A 20,377-nucleotide genomic window follows, 5' to 3' on the forward strand; every position below is an offset into this window, starting at 1 on the left:
TTACCGTAACGTTGATAATAGATGTAGCATGCGTCAATTCACAGCCCATTACCACTAATGGAAAGTCCCTGAATACAAAAACACAAGAGCTCTACAGAAGTCTACGTACAAACCAGCGTGTAATGAGAGAAGCATGATAAAACTGATGCAAACATATATGGATGAAAAACATTTTTATTCACCTCTATCAAACGTTTCCTTTAAGCATAACTATACCCTCTTTGCATAGTTATTTTATTCGACAATGGTCCGCAATACAAAAAGGCAGATAGTGGTCAAAGAGTCATGATACAAGTTTAAGCGCTAAAACAGAACGCCAAATAAATAAAGACAATCTTGCAACTTACAATGTTTCCTCTTTAAATTGTACAAAAAGGTTGAAATCTGGGTTGAGTCCTATGGAAATTAATTTAATACAGCCGGTCACCCAGTTTGATTTACTGGCTTTGATAACACATATCTTGTTTTACAGTTAATTGTACTACACTGATGAGAAACATCAGTGGATAAGACTAAATAAAACTATCTACATTATTGACATTAACTAATTTACATCTCACTTTTGTGTCCAAACATCTGTACAAGACACGCTTAGGAATCAAGATGCCACAGAAGCCTCGCCGCTATATTTAACCACATACTGAGGAACATTCAGGGGTCAAAGGTTAGGCACTGGGTTAGTGGCTGATGGAAACTGTGTGTTGATACACCAGCTCAGCAGCCAATCATGGTGTGTGAGCGATTGTCAGAGCACCTCAGGCTTATGACCGACAGATGAAACTCAGAGACAGTTGGAAGGCACAAACATTGAATACACTGTCAGTAGGTTTGCACACTTTTTGTAGATGAGAGGCTGTCTGTAGCAGACACAGGGAGCTTCTGGTCTCCGTGTGTCCGACTGTTTAGTGGTTTTCGCTGTATTCACATTAAGACTTGATCTTCCACAGCTGGGGAAATAAAGAGAGGAGATAAAACTTTAATTAGAGAAAGTTCACAGACATTTTACAGAACACAAACACATAATCACAGAGCACCATCGCCTACATTGGTACTTCTGTCACTAAATATTAAAAAATACCACTACCATAAGCTCTAAAGCTCACTAATTAACATGTTATATCTTTTCTGTTTAATCTGTCTCCAGCAGAAATGTATAAATGACAAGTTGTGATTAATTAGTCAGCTTTAGAGGTTCAGATTTTTTTTAACTTTGGGGAGATTCACTGTCTTTATTGAGGGTACGTTGATGCTTGTCAGTGTACAGTACTTATAATTTGAGGTACCACTGAAAAGCACTTTTTAGTTGATGCATCTTCTCTCCTTTCAAGTCTCAATATGCACAATGCCAGCTTGTCTGCCAGATGGCCCCCGACCAAAGCAAGAAAATCAGGCTACTAACGACCCCGACACCTAGAGGGTAACATGCAACTATAAATGGAAAATCTCATAAGCAGCATTTAAGGGCCACTCGAGCGATTTATTTTTATTGCGATTCCACGGCAGAGAGACTCACTCTGATGTTGAAGCCGAGTACGTCGCTGACCACGGCGGACACGGCAGAGAGGATGACCACTCTGGTGATGTTATAGATCAGAGGGTTCACGGTCAGACCCAGAAGTCTGAATGGAGTATCCAGCTCCTGGAGGAGGGAGGAGGGAATATCACAAAACATAAAGCATCATTTTTATGTGGAATTGTAATTTAAATGTTATTCTTTGGAGATTCTTTTTGTATTTGTAAGCGCAATCTTATATTTTTTGTTTATTTTGCAATTTTCTTGAATTAAAACTACAAATGGACAACTGTTACACGGGACATTTGGAGTAGCTTTACATTAATAAGCTTATTACATGCACTGTGCAGCTGTATTACGCAGTAAGGTATAAATATAGGGTCATGACTTTGTTGTTGTTGATACTTAAATGACCTTGTTTAGGATCTGGGCAAAAACTTGATTGTCAAAACTCTAAAATATGTGCTTAATCGAATCTAGAGTGAACTAAACTTATTAAAATGTGCTAAATGTTCGTTACATTACACTCAGAGACACTTAAGACAGACAATTTGGGGGATAAATCCCAAAGCAAGTTGACAGTAATAACAACATAACTGTATGAGATAATTTCATTTTCAACTGGGAAACCAGGCAGTAAAACAGCAAAGTTAAATTCATGCTTACCTTCATCAGTTTTGTAGCTAGTTTCAAAACATTGTTAACGATGTTGAGTTCCTCTTTCTTATTGGGCTTTTTCTCCATCTTCAGATACAAGTTGATCTGAAACCAAGAAAAGTTTTACATAATTTTACAGTAATTTATTTAAGCCTGCATTAAATTATAATTTGATACTAACTGTGAATCAGCTGACAGTGTAATGTCAGAGGGAACCCACTGAAAAAAACATGTGTTTTACAAACCTACCTGCTCAGTGAGCAGCACTGAGGAGTTACTGTATTTGTAGTTGGTCTCTGAGCCCAGCGTGGCCAGCCGCAACAGAAAGAGGATGAGGGAGGAGCACCACACCAGCAGCTCCCAGTTTGTCAGAGACTCTAGGAATGTCTTGTGGCTGTGAAGAAGCTGTGGTAGAGCAAAACCAACAGTCTTTATACTCCAGCGGCACTTTGCTAGACTTTTTATTTGAGTTTGTGTTTTTATCTTGATCCAGGTTGCTGTCTGCACAACATTATTTAATGTTCTCTAAACAGATCCGATCTGTTCCAGCAGATATGACTGACCTGGGCACAAATGATGAATGAAATGGAAAGCGCTAAAAGGAAGATAGTGGAGACAATGACATCGACGGATCGCTGCGGCCCTCGTCTCTGCAATGAACAAGCGACACGCCGTTACAGACAAAAAGCAAGTCCGTGACAACCCTCTAGTGGTGAAACAATGTACAGTAATAAATTCACAAGGGGAATGTTTGTAACAGCAAGAGAATACAAACCCTGAGAAAGGAGCGTAGCGACAACCACATCTTTATGTTCTGCACCTTCTTCAGTCTGAAATGAGGGACCTCGGATTTCTTGGCCTTGCGAGCTGAAGTGAGGTGACTGAAATACTTGGCGAATAAGAGTCTCTGTTGGGAAAACATGGACGTACATTGTTACACATGCAAAACACTTGACAGAGTTCATCAGTCCTGCAAAGAAGGATCTCTTAACTTTTATTGAAAGATCAGAGATGATGGAGAGCAGGAGAATGTTTCATTCAATTAGGGATGTGACTAACAATTATTTCCATTATCAGATCTATTGACATTTTTTTCAATTAATAGATTGATTATTTATCATATAAAATATATTGTTTTGGTCAACCACCAGTTCAAAAACAGGAGATATCCAATTTTCTGTCGATTAACTGATTAATCGACTCATCCTATCAGCTCTTCATACAAAACAAAGTCACCGCTCACCTGTTTGTATGTTCTCTCAGCCACACACATCATGAAGAAGAACAGTCCTGTGAGACAGACTCTTTGCACTGTCGTGATGAAGAAGAAGATGTAAGCCTGGGTGTCAGGCGGCCCCACCGCCATTTCTAACAGTTCCGTCGGGGACAGGGAGCTGACGTTGGACCTGTCCAGACGCTGAGCCAAGTGGAAGGCGAAGGGAAGCAACGCCAGTGTTGCGGTCACCAGCCCACCAAACATGAGGTAACCCATACCCTGCTCCACTAACTTCACCTGTCAACAAGAGACAAGAGAGAGACAAAGATGGAGACAGATGGACACATCTTGTCACACTGAGACGTTTTTATGCTGGTGGAAGTATCAGTCTAAAAGTGTTTCTTGACTACTCAGTCAGTCAGGCTGTGTAGACTGTGTATAATTTTGCAGTTGTCTACAAGTGATTATGTCTGTCAGTCACCTGAATGTTCCACAGAACAACTCGGTATCTTGGTCATTGTCACGGTCACAGGGTTGTCATTTGTCAGATTGATTTGTTGTCAAACAGCAAGAGGGTGGGTCTTATCTTAAATGAGCCTGTCAGAGGGCAGATTGTCAGGGAGACAAAGAGAAGAGGAAGAGAGTAGAGACAGGAACTCGTGAGTGGCGTGCTGCTGACAGAGAGGAGCCCTTTTGTAAAACAGTTTCTGTCTCCGTCTCTTTGTTAGCATAGACCAACTCCGAACTCTGTGTCACTCTGGCCCCCCGACCACATGGTGAATGAGAGAAGTGCTGCAGAAAGCAAGTTGAGATCACAGTGATGTTTTCACATGCATCCTTTCTTGTTATTGGCAACTGAATAAAGACAATGTTATGGACTGTTAGCAGTTGCTACATCTGTATGGAGTGATAATTAAACCTGTATCGTGACATTATCATGTAAAATGTGACATCCTATTTTTATCTTTATCCGCTTTAGTTTGTCTTTCAAGATTGCAGACTTTGTAATTACAATATTTATTTATGTATTTAAAAGTCAGCGCTGCAGTGCTTCAGCTGTGACAATAGTTTGCTTTCAAACACCTGTATTATGCTGCACAAGCTGTTTTTATCCTGAAAATCTACTCTGACATAAAAAAAGAAAATATGTACCCGTGTAAGGATGATCCCACTGATCTCCAACACTGACATGTCTGCTTTTTTACACTCGCCCTGCTCCCATATTATAGCGCTGACACGGTCCTTGGATGGGTGACACGCCTGAAGCCAGGACAGCTGGTGCTGCAATCAAACACAATCGATAACATTCAATTATTTGGTGGTTTCTATGTGTAAAAAATGAGCTAAAATCTGATTGTAGGAGAGGATTATGAATCTGAAACACATAATCATGCCAGCAACAAGTTGTATCTCCTTTGAATTTAATAACATCTTCTGAGATTTTCTCTCTCTCTTTTTTTTTTTTTTAAAGAAGATTGATTGTAAATCCAAAGACAAAACAAGTTGAAGGTGATTATTAAAAGATTTCTGGTGATCTTACTCCCGTGATTCCTTGCTGTAGGCTCTCATCATCACTACTCGGAGTGATGGTTTGCGGGAGGGTCATGCCGGCGTTGTACCTCCCGTTCCCCTCGCTGTCACTGCTCCCCGTGGAGGCGGAGTCAGGTCCTTGGAGAAGCTCCTCCCACATCGTGTCATCAGTGTCAGAGGCTGGACGGGAGCCCACGCTCGGCCTGAGACGCTCCACCTCACGTGGTTTCATCTTGATGGAAGCCCCGCTCCCTTCCTTTTTTCCAAACACCATTAAAAAAAAAAAGAAAAACACAACATATGGAAATTACATATCTTTCTCTAGTTTTATCTGTTTGTACTATTAACATACAGTGAAACATTAAGGTCTACCTGAGGTCTTATTGTGGCTTTGGGGCTTGACTTTATATTTCTATTTCTAACAGATGGTGCAGATGCTGGCTGGGTTGTAGCAGGGTGTCTCTCTTGATGAGGTAGTGGACGAATCACTTCCACTGGTTGCATCATCTCCTCTTCCTCACTAGACAGCTCGTCTGATGCGCCAAACCCTGACTTTCTTTTGTTCTGCGAGAAGAATATCAAGAGACACGTATTTCTTACAAATATACTCCAAAATGTGCACAAATATGACAGATTTTCAAGACTATACTACGGTGTTATATGATGCAACCTTTACAAATGTGTCCTAAGCCTGTTTATTATTGATGCATTTTTCAAATTAGTTGTAACTTTTAAAGAAATGTTCACAAAATTAATAAACTACATATCAACACTTAAAATGTCTTTTCTAAAAGTTGAATGACATTTTTCTAGTCCAACATTTTTTTTAAATTTCCATTGTCCAACACATCTCCCAGCAGGCCAACAGAGCTAGTAAAAAGAAAAAGTTGCTGAAATGTACATGTTGTTTAAACCAGCAGTTAGAGTAGAAAGAGGCTTGAGGCTAGAACAGCTATGAACACTATTTTGTACCACAGGAGATTGACAAAATAGAAAAACCATCCGACAATCTACTGAATTCCAATACAACAACACTGTAAGTAAATACTAGCTTTGTGAAGGGAGGAGAGTCATGAATTTCATTAAAGACACAGGTGCTCGTCTTTATCTTTGCTATATTGGTGCCATTTATCAGCCAACACTGAGATATATTAATATTTGAGTCAATCTGTCTTTCAAAAGATGACACAGCAAACAAAAAATACTTTTGAAGATATTAAAAACCAGTAGTTGTTTTAACTGTCGAGACTGACATTTAAAATCTACGATTCACAGCATGTGACTGACAAGTTTGTTTCATTCGGCGGCACTGAGATTGACTAGTGAGACTGTACCCTCCTCTCCTCGTTTCTGTATAATCGCTGGCTTTCTTCAAACTGCCAGGGCCCCTGCTGTTCTGTGTCCCCGCTGTCATTCTTCTCTTCAGTTTTTTTCTGCCCTCTGCCCTTCCTTGGCCTGAAGGAGACAGAAAGACAAGAGATGGTAGGTACAGCAGACACTGTAAAATCAGCTAAAACCACAGGAGTGGCAGCATTATTAAAAATACCAGAGATGCTTTATAGCAGAAGTTGATTAAAAGTCTTTGGGTCTATCTTGTGTGCTTGATGTAGGAGTTTACGCATGTGCCAAGAAGGTGAGAGTGTGTTAGTGAAAGCGAATATGTGTGGTGCCTAACAATGAGAAAACCACCTCCTTCTGCGTGCAGGGCTGGTGGAGGTGCTGCTGGCAGCTGGACTGCCTGAGGGCCACCGGCTGGACTCAGTCGACACAATCTGGCAGTGCACAGTACCCAGCAGCAGCATCAGACACATGGGCCCGAACACCTCGCTGGCACTCGCCCCAGGGACCTCCAAGTACAGCACCACTGCTGCCACTGAGGGGAGCAAAACATTTGGCAACAGCAAACAAAACGGGTCTCTCAGGGGAGACATTATAACAGAATTTATGCCTTCTAAATGAGGTCTTTCTGTGTTGCTCAGCTGTGATGGGATATTTATTATGTAAACTGACAAATGGAGACACTGCAAGGATTAAAGCTGTATGAATGTTTTTAATTATTTATATTTAAGTAAAATTGGAAAAACATAGAATTTGAACAGCATACTGCCCACTGAATATATCAAGAACCATTATATATTTATTTCCTTTAGAAAATCTACAAATCATTTAGCACCTGTTTGAGGGATTTTTACTGCAAGAGCGGCAGCAGTAGTAATGTTTTAATCTCTTTATATATAGTCTGAGGTATTATTTGAAGAACTACACACACTCAAAACATCACTGTTGCAATAAAAGTATTTTTAAGGAACTGCTCTGTTTAAAAGTGTGCAGCTTCTCTTTCTACTTTATTAGTTAGTTTTAAAAACCATTACTAAATGTGCATGTCATGGTTGTTAAATCACATGCATGCTTGCTAAAAGCATCACAGATTTGGCTCGTTAGGAGATGTTTTTTCCTTCCTAACCTCTTTTCCAAGAGATGTTTTAATGACATCTTCAGAAAAAGACAAGAATGAGCAGAGCTGAATGAAAAATGTCAAGACATAACATTATGAGTCAACTTTACCTTAAACTCTCACTTACACTATGTATACAACGTGTATCCTCTACCCTGTACTTGCACCCCGATTCATGTGTCTTTATGTAAATGTTTAAACTAATAGTCAAATTTAGGTCGATCAAATTTAACGTATTTAAATTTTCAGCACAAGTGTGAATGAAACTTAGAAATGGTGATCAAACCTTGCATGAAGTAGAGCACGAGGATACATGAGGAGATGGACTTGGAGGTCACATGGATCCACCACTGGAAGAAGAACGGGAACAGCAGCACTCGGACCAGACCTTTACGAGTCAGAGCTGTCCAGGGACTCTCTGGTTTGGCTTTGCTGAATGTGGATCCTGCGGGGAGGAATGAGACCATCTCTCTTACACAGGTTCATTGAAACTATTGTAAATATGACCATGCAGACTGAAATATGTAGACTTTCATGTTATTTTACTTGCATTGAAGCAAGACGGGAAATTTGACTGAAGTAAACAAAACATACAAATGGAACATTGCAGGAAATAAAGGCTTATATAGCTCATGCGTGAGGTGAATTGATATCACAGAGGAGGCAGACAATTCACTGTCTTGCTGTGTGTTTGCAGATGTTGGCGAATGTATTTGCTACTAAACAAAGTCACGACAGGTGGAGAACTACTCTTCGTTCACTCTCACCTCTTACTAAATCGACATCGATGAGGTCTGACTTGATGTGACCTGTCTTTTTTGGTTTGCTGTCCAAACCCTACATGAATGACAGGGAGTACTTCGATTTAGTAATAATGCACAGCATAAATACAAAAACACTGATTTCTTTGCAGAGATTTTTTTAAGTGTCTTACATTCAGATCCGCCTGCCCCAGAGACTTCTCCCAGACTTGTTGATCGTAGGCCCCGATCTGTAACAACAACATCACTTAAAATCCTTTAAATTAAGCACCACAGAGGATTTTACTAAGAATTTACAGCCCCTATTTATGAACTATTATTGTTTTCCTGTGCAAAATATGGGAGGAGGGAATGGAAATGTATAGGAATAGCTGCAGCACCTGATGACTTACCACTGCAGCACAGAAAACTGCATTTAAAATTTAACATCTGAGAAAAGCAAGTGTAAAATCTATGAGCTGTTTTATCAGACACACACAGAGAGACTATCAAGGTCAAAACAGAGAGAGAGAGAGAGAGAAATGGAGAGACTTTGAGTTCAGGCAATAAAAACACTTTGCTGCAGCAAATTAAAAAGATATATTATAAAGTTACTTCACAGGAGCATCGCATTCAACACACGGTTGTACGTGCTTTTACCTCTCTGTTTCCCTCAGTGGCCCTCTGCTCATAGCAGCTCAAATCTACAGTATGATTGAATCAGTTCAGATAGGGTCTTTTATATTATTGCTTATCTGTTTGCAGCAATAATCTAGACAAAGGAGTTTAAAAGCTTTAACAAAAATCTCCCACATTGCTCAACAATCTTTTTCTTGAGCAACTTGAGGCTATTTATCTTCCCTTGCAGGATGAGTACACACCTGCAGCTCCAAAAGTGTTTTCTTTGTTAAACAAATATTGCAAGTTCAGCAACAGAAAAAAAAAAACTTTCTTTTTCACTGCACTGATTTCCAGGCATGTCAAACAGGTCGTGTTCAAGACACGTATTGACTTGTGCCAGGCATCAGAACATATTGGCAGAATATGCACATTAGATGAACTGGGGTTGGGCTCGTAAACTGATTTTTAAAAATCGCAGTGAGGCAAAAAATTTCACCGCCCTGGCAGTAGGCATAGTAAATATCCTCCTATGTTTCCACCGGTCTTACCTTCTCTTGATACCAGGCTATTCTGGCCATTGTCATTTGATGCTGGAACCAGTGAACCCAGAGTCAGGTCATTTCACAGAGAGCACAGGAAAGGGAGAGGAGGACTGGGCAGAAATCCAGTTTTGTTCACTAAACAGAAAGAAACACAGCCACACTGACATAACATATAACATCAAAAAAAAATATACTCAACAAAGGAGACTAAATGTTACACGTATCTGCAACAATATAGCTGTTAAGTAACCTGAAGGAAAATCTTAGCAAGGTAAACGGTAGCAAACGGTAACCGTTAGCCTCCCCCGTTAGCAAGTAATCAAAGTAACGGTAGTTAACTTACCTGAAATGAGAAAGTACGGCTCGTTTTGGCACAAATTGGAAGACACTTTTAGGTAATCATCACAAAAACGATGACTGGTCGATAAATACTTTTTTGTCATCAGTTTCAGGGGCGTTGCAGCGTCTTGTTGTCAGATGGGGCTAACTACTGGTTAGCCGCTGTGTGCTTCACCTCAACTGACACTTTTTGACGCGAATAATGTCTTACAAATGTTGCATTTATAGACGATTTTCTTCATACGTATATGGCTAATTACCGATATGTTTACTTCTGGTATTCTGAATCTCACTAACTTCACTTTTGTTTAACATTTGGCTCAATCTTCCGCTTCCCTTTTCCGGGGTTTGTGATTTTACTTCTGTTGTTTTTTCCCTGAGCGATGTTTTTCAGGCAGCGTTTGTGCTCACCCGGGCTGCGTCTGTGCTCTAAAGCCTTCTCTCTTGGGTAAGATTGTTAGAAAATAAACTGCTACCATTACCCAGAACCTCACATCAACAATTTATCCTCTACATTTTCACATAAACAGTTGACTGTTAAAGCCTACAGCGCAGTAATGGAGGGAAAGTGCTGCCTGAGAGGCTTTACTCAGGACGAAAAAAATACATGTAAATCTGGCTAACATTTCAGCCAATCAGAGAGCAGTATGAGAAAGACCGATAGAGATGAGATAGTGATGACTATAGCGCTTCAACTAATCATTATTATTTTTTTATTATCGATTAATCTGCCGATTATTTTCTTGATTAATTGGTCAAAATATAGTGAAAAATGCATATCACATTTTCCTAAAGACCAAGGTGACACCTTCACATGGCTTGTTTTGTAGCTACCAACAGTCCAAAAAACGAAAAATATTCAATTTATAATCACAAAAGACAAACAACATCGTGAAAATACTCAATACCATAATTAAGGAGCTGGAATATGACCATAACTATTAATTGATAATCAAAATGCTTGATGGTATTGATCCTCAATAATTTTCTGATTGACTAATTGTGTCAGCTCTACTGATGATGAAGATGAAGATGAAGACAATGTGTTTTGCTGCTGGTATACAGAATGACCACACTGCAGTTACATACACCACTATATTTATGATTTTGATGGAAATATACTGTATATATCAGAAAACCCCCTGTAACACCATTACAAGATACTACTTTCTAAAGGGTCCATTGCTTAGCTAAATGACAGTGATCCGTGCACCAGTGTTCAAAATGACATGGTCTGATCCGTTGACAGCCTGTCAAGATGGTGAAAGAGTCATTTGTCATTCGACTCCTGAGTGTCCGCTGATGGTTGGTCTTGCTCAGCTGCACACGCGATCTTCGCCTTGACCTTCTTGTTAGAGGAAATGATAAAGTAGGGGCTGAGAGAGGCATAACAGGAGGAGAAGAACACTCGCATATCAGCCACAACCGGTGACACCTTGGCCACCGTGAGCATGTAGATCCAGATCACATTGTCAATCCCAAAGAAGACCACATACAGAACTACCAGGGTGACCACTGTTTTGGCTGCTCTGGTCTCTGCCCCACCACCCTGAGAGCGACGGATGCTTCTCACCTGGCGGCTGTGGCGGTGGAGAAGCAACAGGATGTAACCACTGGAGCCCACCATCAGGGCAACAAAGACAAAATCCCTTCCAGAGACTGCCACCCCATTAATCACATAGGACAGGTTGTCTCTGAAGTCCACATGACAGAAGCCCAGGTTGAGAGTAAAGGCAGGGACGGTGCCATTACGTGGAGCCATAGAGAAAAAAGGGGCTGCGATACAGATGGCCATGTTGAGGAGCCACAGTCCTGCAAAGGTGGGGAGGACCAAGGAGGGGAGTGCGGGCTTCAGCCTGGACAAATGGGGCCCAGCAGGGGCGATGGTCACTGCCTGAAACACGCTGAGCATGCAGGTGATGCAGACTGACAAAGCCCGGCCAATACGGTAGGCGTAGATCACGACCTTGCAGCCCGGATCATTCAGCAGGTCCCTCAGCCCAAACACAGTCATGGTCTGGGGGACGCAGCGGGTCAGCAGCAGCATCAGGTTGGCAAAGGCCAGGTGGCACAGGATCATGTCCACAGGAAGGAGCTTGGGCTCAGTATAAATGATGTGGGCATACGCCATCAGCACCACGGTGTTCCCCAAGATGCCCATACCTGTTTGTAAGAGGAAGGAGACCCCTTTGATGGTCACACACAGATCCATGACACCAAGGCCTGCACCGCATCATGTTTTGCAAAGCAGACAGAGAATCAAATCTGTTATAAATACACACCACATAACAAAAATCTTCCAAGTTGGTCACATTAAGTTACATGAATACTTTATATAACCAGACAGCCTAAATATAATCCATTGTTTCTTGCATGTCAGTGGAAATGATGCTCACCTGAAAGTTGCAGATGACATGTAAAGTCTGTTGTGTTAATAGCCCACTTTATACAATTTATAGTCTTCGATGCACTTGGAGATCATTGGCCAACATTGCTGTGTTCAGCCTGAGTTCAGAGTTTGGAAAATTAAAGCTACAAAATAATAGTCTCAGAGGGCAAGCACAGCTCAGCACAGGGAATACCATTGAATTCCAGCTTTTTAATGTGACATCCTAATCATCTTCACAATATTCACCACTTTTTCTTCAAGGACAGAAACAAAGGAGTAATGTTTTTGCCACATGGATTTCCAGCTCAATATATAAATAGCAAGAAAAGATGACTGTAGCGGGATGATCTAGACCTAGAGTGGATTTTCTGTACATTTGCAATGTCAAATTTCAGACAATTGAGTCTGCAAATTAACCTTGTTTTTGTTTTTCTTAATATGAATGAAGGTGTTCCAAGCTGTACATCAACACAGCATTCCAGATTAGTTTTAGGCTTTAGTTTTGGGAAGTTTTTCATCATCATAAATAGTAATTGAGCTGCCTTAGGTCACATGAATAACATATGTGAATTCTTGTGTGTATTCTCAACTTGAGTGGTATTTCCATTTACTTAAATTCCACATGTCAGTCTTCAGTTTCTAAAGAAGGAAACACGTCACGTCAGTCTTCTTAAGTATTATAATGCTATTTCCCTGTGGAGTTAAGAAATAGAGTTTAAGCAACCCCTGCAGAGACAACCGTATGCGGTTATTGTTGATGCAAGAGCAGCCTGATGATGCCTTGAATGAGCCATCAAGAGGCTTTTACATGCACAGCTGGTGCTTTAGTTTGCACTCATTTTCTCCTTCATGTCCTGAGAGCATGTTAAAAGACACAGAGGAGCAAGACAATTAACCATATAACAATGCATGTCTGTGCTAATTGGCAGCATAGGGACAACCAGCCATTATTCATTTACAATCTTAACTCTCAGGGCTGACATATGCTACAACAGAAGTTTGCAGTTCTTACCCATGCAGGTTTCCCAGCACTATCTACAATATAAATTGTGATGTGTCTTACATTAAAAACACTCTATAGGTCAGTTATGATAAATTGGCTCAACTGCAGAATTCAGATTAGGTCTTTGTGATGAAACTGTTGTTTGAGAAGCTTGATTTCTCTTGGGAATGGGCCTTGGAATAAAGCATCATGAGATGTGTTATTTCCCTATGTGTGTTTTTTTTTTTTTTTTTTTTTTTACATGTTTACATGTTCAGAGAGCTAATTAAAATGGCAAGTTCAAGCATGTCCTTCCCAGGGGATTGCATCATGTACAGTATGGTGCATTGCAAGTTTGAGAATCCAGGCTTTTTCCCTCCTGTCATGAGATGTGTTGATTATTTTTTTTTTGTAGTTGATGTAAATAATTTTTTTTTTATCATTACGCTGATACAATTTTAATTTTAAATGAACTAATTCTATTACAATAGCACCCTTAAGGGTAAATCTAATACAAGTCATGCCAGAAAAAATATAGGCACAATGCTATCAATGTTTTTTTTTCTGTGCATGCAATAACATAGAGGATAAGACATTTGATGTTGTGTTTTTGATCAGAGAATGTCTATACAGAGAAAATCTTATAAATTATTAATTTTTATGTGTAATAAAAGACTTTTCACAATATGCTTTACTGTAATAGGATATCAACACTTCCATACCGGTGATAACATTGTTTGAAATACGTTGCCAAATTTAAACATGTATAACATTCAATCATGTATAACACATCATTTACTTGGTGACTGCTTTAATGTTGCATCATTATATACAATATTATCCTATACTTCTGCTCAGGTATTACTTTAAGTTAGCTGTTTACAGTGCAATTCAAGTTAGTTCAGATAAATGTCACTTTTTAACCCTTTGCACCTTTAAGCATGCTGTTGAGGGCACCAGCTCTGGTTGGCAAAGAGGGAATATTTGATGCATTCCTCACTTTGGCAGTTAATCTGTCCTCTAGCAAAAATGTGGTCTAAGAGGCTTTTGGCTCAGCAGTCTCTCAGTCTGTTATTGATGGGCCTCAGACTTCTTATTTGCATGCAAGGGGAGGGGAGCAAAAGTGACCTCCAAGGACCTTGGATTTTATTTGTCTCTGTATGTACACTTAAATTTATAAGATTGGCCAGTGCAACATATGATTTCTGATGTATCTTTAAGACACAGGCAAAATAACTGAATCATGCATAATGCTCAGTCGAAAAACACAAACTGAGCTTTAAAATCTATTTTTATTTCACTGTCAGAGTGCATTTGCCTGTATCACATCAAATCTATCTAAGCACAAACTTGCCTCAGAGGACTTTAAAATCTTGTGACACCCTCTATCTTTAGACCCTTGGTTCAGATAAGGAAAAAGTCCAACTAAACAAAACAAAACACATTCCTTTAAATAAAAATGAGAAGAGCAACATCCCACTCTTGGATGGACGCACATGCAATAAATGTCATATATTCAAAGGAGGCAGAAATAGCAGTTAGAATGCGGGGAAACAGAATAACAACAACAGGCAAATAAAGTGCAAACAAATGAAGAATATGAAGAATTTGGATCAGAGAAGATGCCTAGAAAGCATCCCAGGGCCAATCAAGCACTGGTGAAACCTGGACCACAAAAAAATAAATGATTAAGGTCAAAGAAATGAAAAGAAAAGAAAAGAGAAGAAAGATACAGACATATAAGTATATAATATATGTTTATGCTCTATATTTCACCTGGCTACAAGGCTAGTTTTCCTTTGGAGACAATAAAGTCAACATTTTTCTAATTTGTAAATGTGCAAAGTAATAAGAAAACGCAACCCTGTCAATACCTGCACAATTCATAAATGGTGTTCAAAACATACAATTGATGAGGATATCATACATGTAATTAATCTCATAAATGGTTAGTGTTTTCACTTTTAATATAAGTAGGAGGGCATGTCTCATCATGTACTTATGAGAAATGGGCTTAATACTCATTACCAATTCCCTGCTGTGGGATGTGGGATGTTGCAATTAAATCATGTAGCACTGATTTGCCTTTACAACATCTTCACAGTTTAGTTTTAATTCTATTTTTAGACATTTTACTGCTTTGGATGAATTATACAATCATAAAATCGGATGCTATGTCACACTCTACAAATGAAACTGTGGGTGATCTATCATGTAGACTGAGCTAGGATGTCCTCTGGCTTTTCATTTTCTTCCACTGGAGGACACTGTGGTGTTTCTATCTGACTTACCAACACAAGAACGGTCTCTTTTATAGGTAGTGCCTTTTAAAATTGATTGCAGAAATGAAAAACACAAAAGTAATGTGAGAGGTCTGATTAGGGGAATCTAAACATAGTATCAGTAATTAGAAAAAAGTATTAAACAGTGACATTGAGAAATGGTTTTAATCTTTTTTGAGTATAAACATTAGGCTGATAGATACTACTGCGCCATTAACACCATTTTCTCTGCCTATTGGCTATACCCTGTAAATGAATCCTAACACAGCTTCCTCTGTGTTATCCTGTCTGTTTGACACCCAGTGACGGGACAGAAGCAGTCATCTGAATTGATCTCAAGTAATTGGACGCTGTGGTAAGAGAAGTCTAGAGTCAATGGACCATGCAAAACCGATCCAACAACCGTTAACTGTTTGCAAGTATAAGCACACAAACAACCTGACTACTTCAGGAGAGAGAGATCACAAGGTCCTCTTCAGACCTTGTTATCTTTGACTGTTCTCAAGTAGCATCAGCAGTTGCTCTTTGAATGCTAGGTATCACATAACATTCAGAAGGGCATTATAGCTAATACCAAGACAATGTCTGTGTTATTATTTAATTGATAGAGTTTTCTTGTGCTGCTTTCTATCCCTACAGGAATGCCATCAGAGGAGTTTGTCCGTGGGATGCTCTATCTGTCCCTCACTGTTGTGGGAGTCCCAGGTAACGCCGCTGTCATCCTGGCATTTCTCCTCTTGCTCTACCACGAGAACCAGCTCCTCCCAGCTGATGCCATCGTGCTGCACCTGGCCTGTGTCAACCTGCTGGTGGTGGGTGTACGCTGTTTGCTGGAGACCCTGGCTTCCTTCCACCTGGCCAACATCTTCGGAGACATAGGTTGTAAAGCTGTGATCTTTGTCTATCGAACATCACGCTCCCTCTCAATTTGGCTCACCTTCGTCCTGAGTGCCTACCAGTGCCTGAGCATTGCCCCTCCTGGATCACACTGGGCCTCAGTCCGTGCCTTGGTAGCCCACTATTTGGGGTTTGTGTTCCTCTTCCTCTGGCTCCTCAACACCTGCATGAGCTCGGCGGCCATACTCTTCTCCTTTGGCACTCAGAATGACTCCAGCCTAGCAAACCATGGCATCAATGTACAATTTTGCTACGTGCACTTCCCTTCTAAGTTGTCCAAAGAGGCCAACGGGGCAGCCCAGGTGGGCAGAGACGTGGTGCCCATGGCTCTTATGACCCTAGCTAGTTTGATCATCCTGGTCTTTCTTTACAGGCACAGCCGGCAGGTGAAGGGACTCCGTTGCAGCAGCGGTGGCAGTGGGGGAAGTGGTGGGGCTGAGCAACGAGCTGCCAAAGCTGTGGTAGCTCTTGTTACTTTGTATGTGGTTCTCTACGGGGTAGATAATGGGCTTTGGGTGTACACTCTAACTGTGAGGAAGACCATGAGATCCTCACTGATCTCTGACCTACGTATATTCTTCTCCTCACTCTATGCGGCGCTAAGCCCCCTGGTTATCATTGCATCTAACAGGAAGGTAAATGGCAGACTGGGGTGCGTAGTGCAGGAGAAGCCTGTTCAGGAGAAAGCGACAAGTCTTTCTACTATGTGATGCCTGCTGGGATCGTCGATTACTCGCGGGGCATCAGGGCAAGCCAAGATGATGAGGACTGAATTTTTCTGATGTCTGGGTCATGCATGGGTCATTCTGTCTTTGTATATATTGGATAAATTATGTTTTGTGATAGGAATGGCAGGAGACTCGCTCTTCTTTCATCTGTAGTGGCTTTAATGTACTCTAATGATAACATATTCTACATTGCCTTTTTCCCTTATATTTTATAAAATATCTTGTTTTATGAAACATTTCAGATATGTTGTAAAATAACTGAGTTTAGTACCTGTAGCTTTGTATGAGATGGTGTACCTGTGTGCAGGAGAAACCTATATATCATACTGTCTATAATTAAAGAGAAAAACTGTCATAACAGCCCAGCAGCTTAATACTAGTCTGTATTAACCTCTGCTGATCTGGCACTATGCTGCTTTGTTTGTTTATTCGTTATGTTCCCTCCATCGTAATTGGATGGAAGAATTATACCCGGTTACTCAGGGCTCAATGTAGCTGTCAAATGACTTCCAGCTGCCCATTTAGCTATAATTAAGGCGTTGAATAGAACCTGGGAAATGTCTTGTGCTAATGAGGCAGGTTAATTGTCCCACAGAGAATTGGTTAGAACCTGATGGAAAAACTATATTCTTAAGAAAAAAAAAAGATGAACAAGGTGTTCATTACTCAACACTAAATTACTCAGTACAAAAGTCAGTGCATTGCTGACAATGTATGCCTGAGTTCTACTGTTGCACATATAGGATGAGGAGACTTTAGGGACACAAAGCTACGTCTCGGTTGAAGCCCTGACAGTTTGCTTTGAATGTGGCGACATGGGAATTTAGGAGTCATTATGTAATTGCCATGTCTTGGAGAAGCAAGGGCAGAGAGACAAGGGTGAGGACATAACAACCTCTGTGAGTGACAGTCCAAAAGACGTAAAATGGGGCTGCCAGCACTCTGTGATCCTGCAATAACTCTCAAGTGCAATCAGCGCAGTGCTATTCAACTGCTGTCGCAATGCAGGTGAGGAGGCGTCCTCTTTCTGTGCTTGTGCAGAACTGTTGCTTTCACCATCAGGTTGACATCAAAGGATACTAAAAGGCCATACAATAAAATTTAAAACAGCAAAATTCATTTTTATTCTAAAAGTTTCAACCATTAAAACGTTCCATAATGTGATTGTATTTCTTGCAAAGCTCTCTCCAGATGACAAATTCCATGTGTCTTACTCTTCAAACCACTGAAATCTGATTGACACTTTACACAGACTCCGGTGGAATGAAGGATAGAATACATGGATGGTTTCATTAGGCGGCGAGCATGCTGGCTGCCTCCGGTGAGGAATCACTGGGAATGAAGCAGTTGACACGGCTGATTCCCTTCAATGCTTTTAGTGATGTCATTCTTTCTTTTTCTGTTGGGAAAGAAGTGGCAGATTAGTTAAAAGGAACAAATACATGAAAAACAGGTTCCATCCATGCACATATTCGTGTCTCTTTCTATGGGCGCATGTCAGTGCGTGTGAAGGGTGTGCCAGGCAGGCCTCTCCCTGCACAAGACAGGACCTGTTTTCACTGTTTTCCATCCTTCTGGAGTCTTTTGAGCCCAATGAAAGCAGGTTGTTAAACACGCAGAGACCAAACACACATAAATGTAACCGTCTATTACTGCCCCGATCCCCTGTCTCCGACAACCTTCAGCTCATACATTTCCCCTCCAAAACTATTCTGCATATAAAACAGAACTTGTAATAGCCTGATAAATGTGCACTGTCATCATCTGTTCAACCTACAGCCTCAACTTACCTGGCTGACAAAGCAAAATGTGTGACATGCACAAGCTATCTAGAAAAAAAAAACACAACAAAGCACCAGTAACTGACATTTACCAAAGAAATAAGCAAAAAAAAAAGCTAACTTTTCTGTTTCTTTGTCTGTAGTTAGACAAAACACAAACCTGTACAAAAGCCACAAACAAAAAAAAAGCTGTCGAGTTGTCTAGAGTGGCTGGTTAAAAGAAGTCTAAGGGTTGCAGTAAATCCCGCCAGTCGATCCACCCTTGCTGTGCCTGATGTCAATCTGTTTACCTGCACCAGGTAGAGGCATTTTTGTCCCTCATTTCCACCAATGGCGATGCAGCAACGGGGTTAAACCTCGCCCCCTTTCTGCCTGGAAGCCAGTCCACACCCAAATATAGCCTTTTTACTCAGGAACTGAATCTCTAACCAAACCCCTCTCCTCCCCCGCACAAAGCTTTTGAAACTACACAAACATCAGAATCTGAATCTCTGGAATCACAAAGTGCATCATGCAGGAATTTGTGTTGGTTATAGTGATGCAGGGGCATGTTGACAACTCGTGGTAATTCGTGGAAACAGTGGCAATAAACATGATTGATTAGCACATCAACATCCCCATATCAATTCTAAATAATTTGATAATGATACAGGAAGTCATTTGGAAATCACCATCAACCTCTACTTCTAAATTTTCTTTTGTTAATACCATAAAAATCTTCCTGTTTCCTCCAGTTAAGAGAAGTTCTGACTGACGATAGCAACTGGAAACTTTGGGACTTATTACTGTGGTGAAAATATATCAGTAATAAACACATCCTGTGGTACTTTCAAAACCCAAATTTTATGGAAATGACAGACGTAATAAGCCCTTTTTAACTTTGCTGATACCGTCTTTGCCTTTCCTTCAAAGGGATGTTTTTTTAGGCATGTTGTTTAGAGGATTTATTCCCTGTTTGAGTGTGGCTGCTGATGGAGAATGTCATAGAAAAACTGTACTTTTATGTAAATCAGCTCATTTATTTATTTATTTTAAAGTGCATGACTGATTGTAAAGAGGAAAAAAAAAGCTCTTTCTTTTCTTGTAGTGCACATTTGGCATTCTTCTGGGCACAAATAAAAAAAAGATTATTATTATTATTATGTGAAAGTAACATACTCTAAGCTCTACTTCAGAATACCTGCCAGGAGGTGACCCATGCTTAGCACCATTTTTATTTGATTTTTGCACTCTTAAGTTACAGAGTTGCATGGTGTCACCAGGTTCCTTCAATCCACCCAGTTTAACTGATTCCCTCAGACAGGGAACACACACTGTCATGTCTCAACTTGTCTGGAATGCTGCACTGCACGAAAGCAAGCAGCTCTACAGTCAATATGGTAAGAAGAAGTTTTACAGAGACAAGGTGAAAGTTTGTCCTGTTTTGTCTCGACAAACAATACGTCTTGATTCATTGTGATTATAAGCCATTTTGTGAAAAAGGCTCTGGGATGCCAGATTTAATATCCACGTAAATCTGCAGGTTCTTAGGTTCAGTGGTTGACTTTATAGTTCTGACTGCCTCATTTTATTAGGCAATACAGAGGTATCACAGTAAATGTAATCTACAATCAGAGTAGTTTATTGAAAAGCTACAAGACAAAGCTTCTTTTAATTCAGAATTGAGTGAAAATCCTCTCAAAAGACAGAAAACACTCCATGGACA

General features: G+C 40.3%; 3 protein-coding genes across 3 annotated transcripts; 1 reads left to right on the forward strand and 2 right to left on the reverse strand.

Moving 5' to 3' along the window:
- Positions 1–158: 158 nt before the first annotated feature.
- On the reverse strand, positions 159–10,141 carry phtf1 (putative homeodomain transcription factor 1). Its single transcript, XM_044348392.1, has 17 exons — positions 9,618–10,141; positions 9,281–9,409; positions 8,306–8,362; positions 8,139–8,208; positions 7,658–7,816; positions 6,606–6,789; positions 6,251–6,371; positions 5,289–5,480; positions 4,927–5,172; positions 4,539–4,667; positions 3,414–3,683; positions 2,946–3,077; positions 2,734–2,820; positions 2,420–2,575; positions 2,180–2,275; positions 1,514–1,639; positions 159–947 (listed from the first exon to the last, which is right to left on the reverse strand). The coding sequence occupies exons 2-17, from the start codon at positions 9,314–9,316 to the stop codon at positions 927–929; spliced, it is 2,082 nt and encodes a 693-aa protein (XP_044204327.1). The 5' UTR covers positions 9,317–9,409; positions 9,618–10,141; the 3' UTR covers positions 159–926.
- Positions 10,142–10,673: 532 nt separating this feature from the next.
- On the reverse strand, positions 10,674–11,989 carry LOC122980414 (olfactory receptor class A-like protein 1). Its single transcript, XM_044348397.1, has one exon. It carries the CDS (start codon positions 11,823–11,825, stop codon positions 10,884–10,886), a length of 942 nt encoding a protein of 313 aa, XP_044204332.1. The 5' UTR covers positions 11,826–11,989; the 3' UTR covers positions 10,674–10,883.
- A 3,778-nt stretch (positions 11,990–15,767) lies between these two features.
- Positions 15,768–17,153, forward strand: LOC122981084 (olfactory receptor class A-like protein 1). Its single transcript, XM_044349608.1, has one exon. It carries the CDS (start codon positions 15,908–15,910, stop codon positions 16,871–16,873), a length of 966 nt encoding a protein of 321 aa, XP_044205543.1. The 5' UTR covers positions 15,768–15,907; the 3' UTR covers positions 16,874–17,153.
- The last annotated feature ends 3,224 nt before the right edge of the window (positions 17,154–20,377 follow it).

Source organism: Thunnus albacares, chromosome 4, assembly GCF_914725855.1.
Source record: "Thunnus albacares chromosome 4, fThuAlb1.1, whole genome shotgun sequence".
Classification (NCBI taxonomy): Eukaryota; Metazoa; Chordata; class Actinopteri; order Scombriformes; family Scombridae; genus Thunnus; species Thunnus albacares.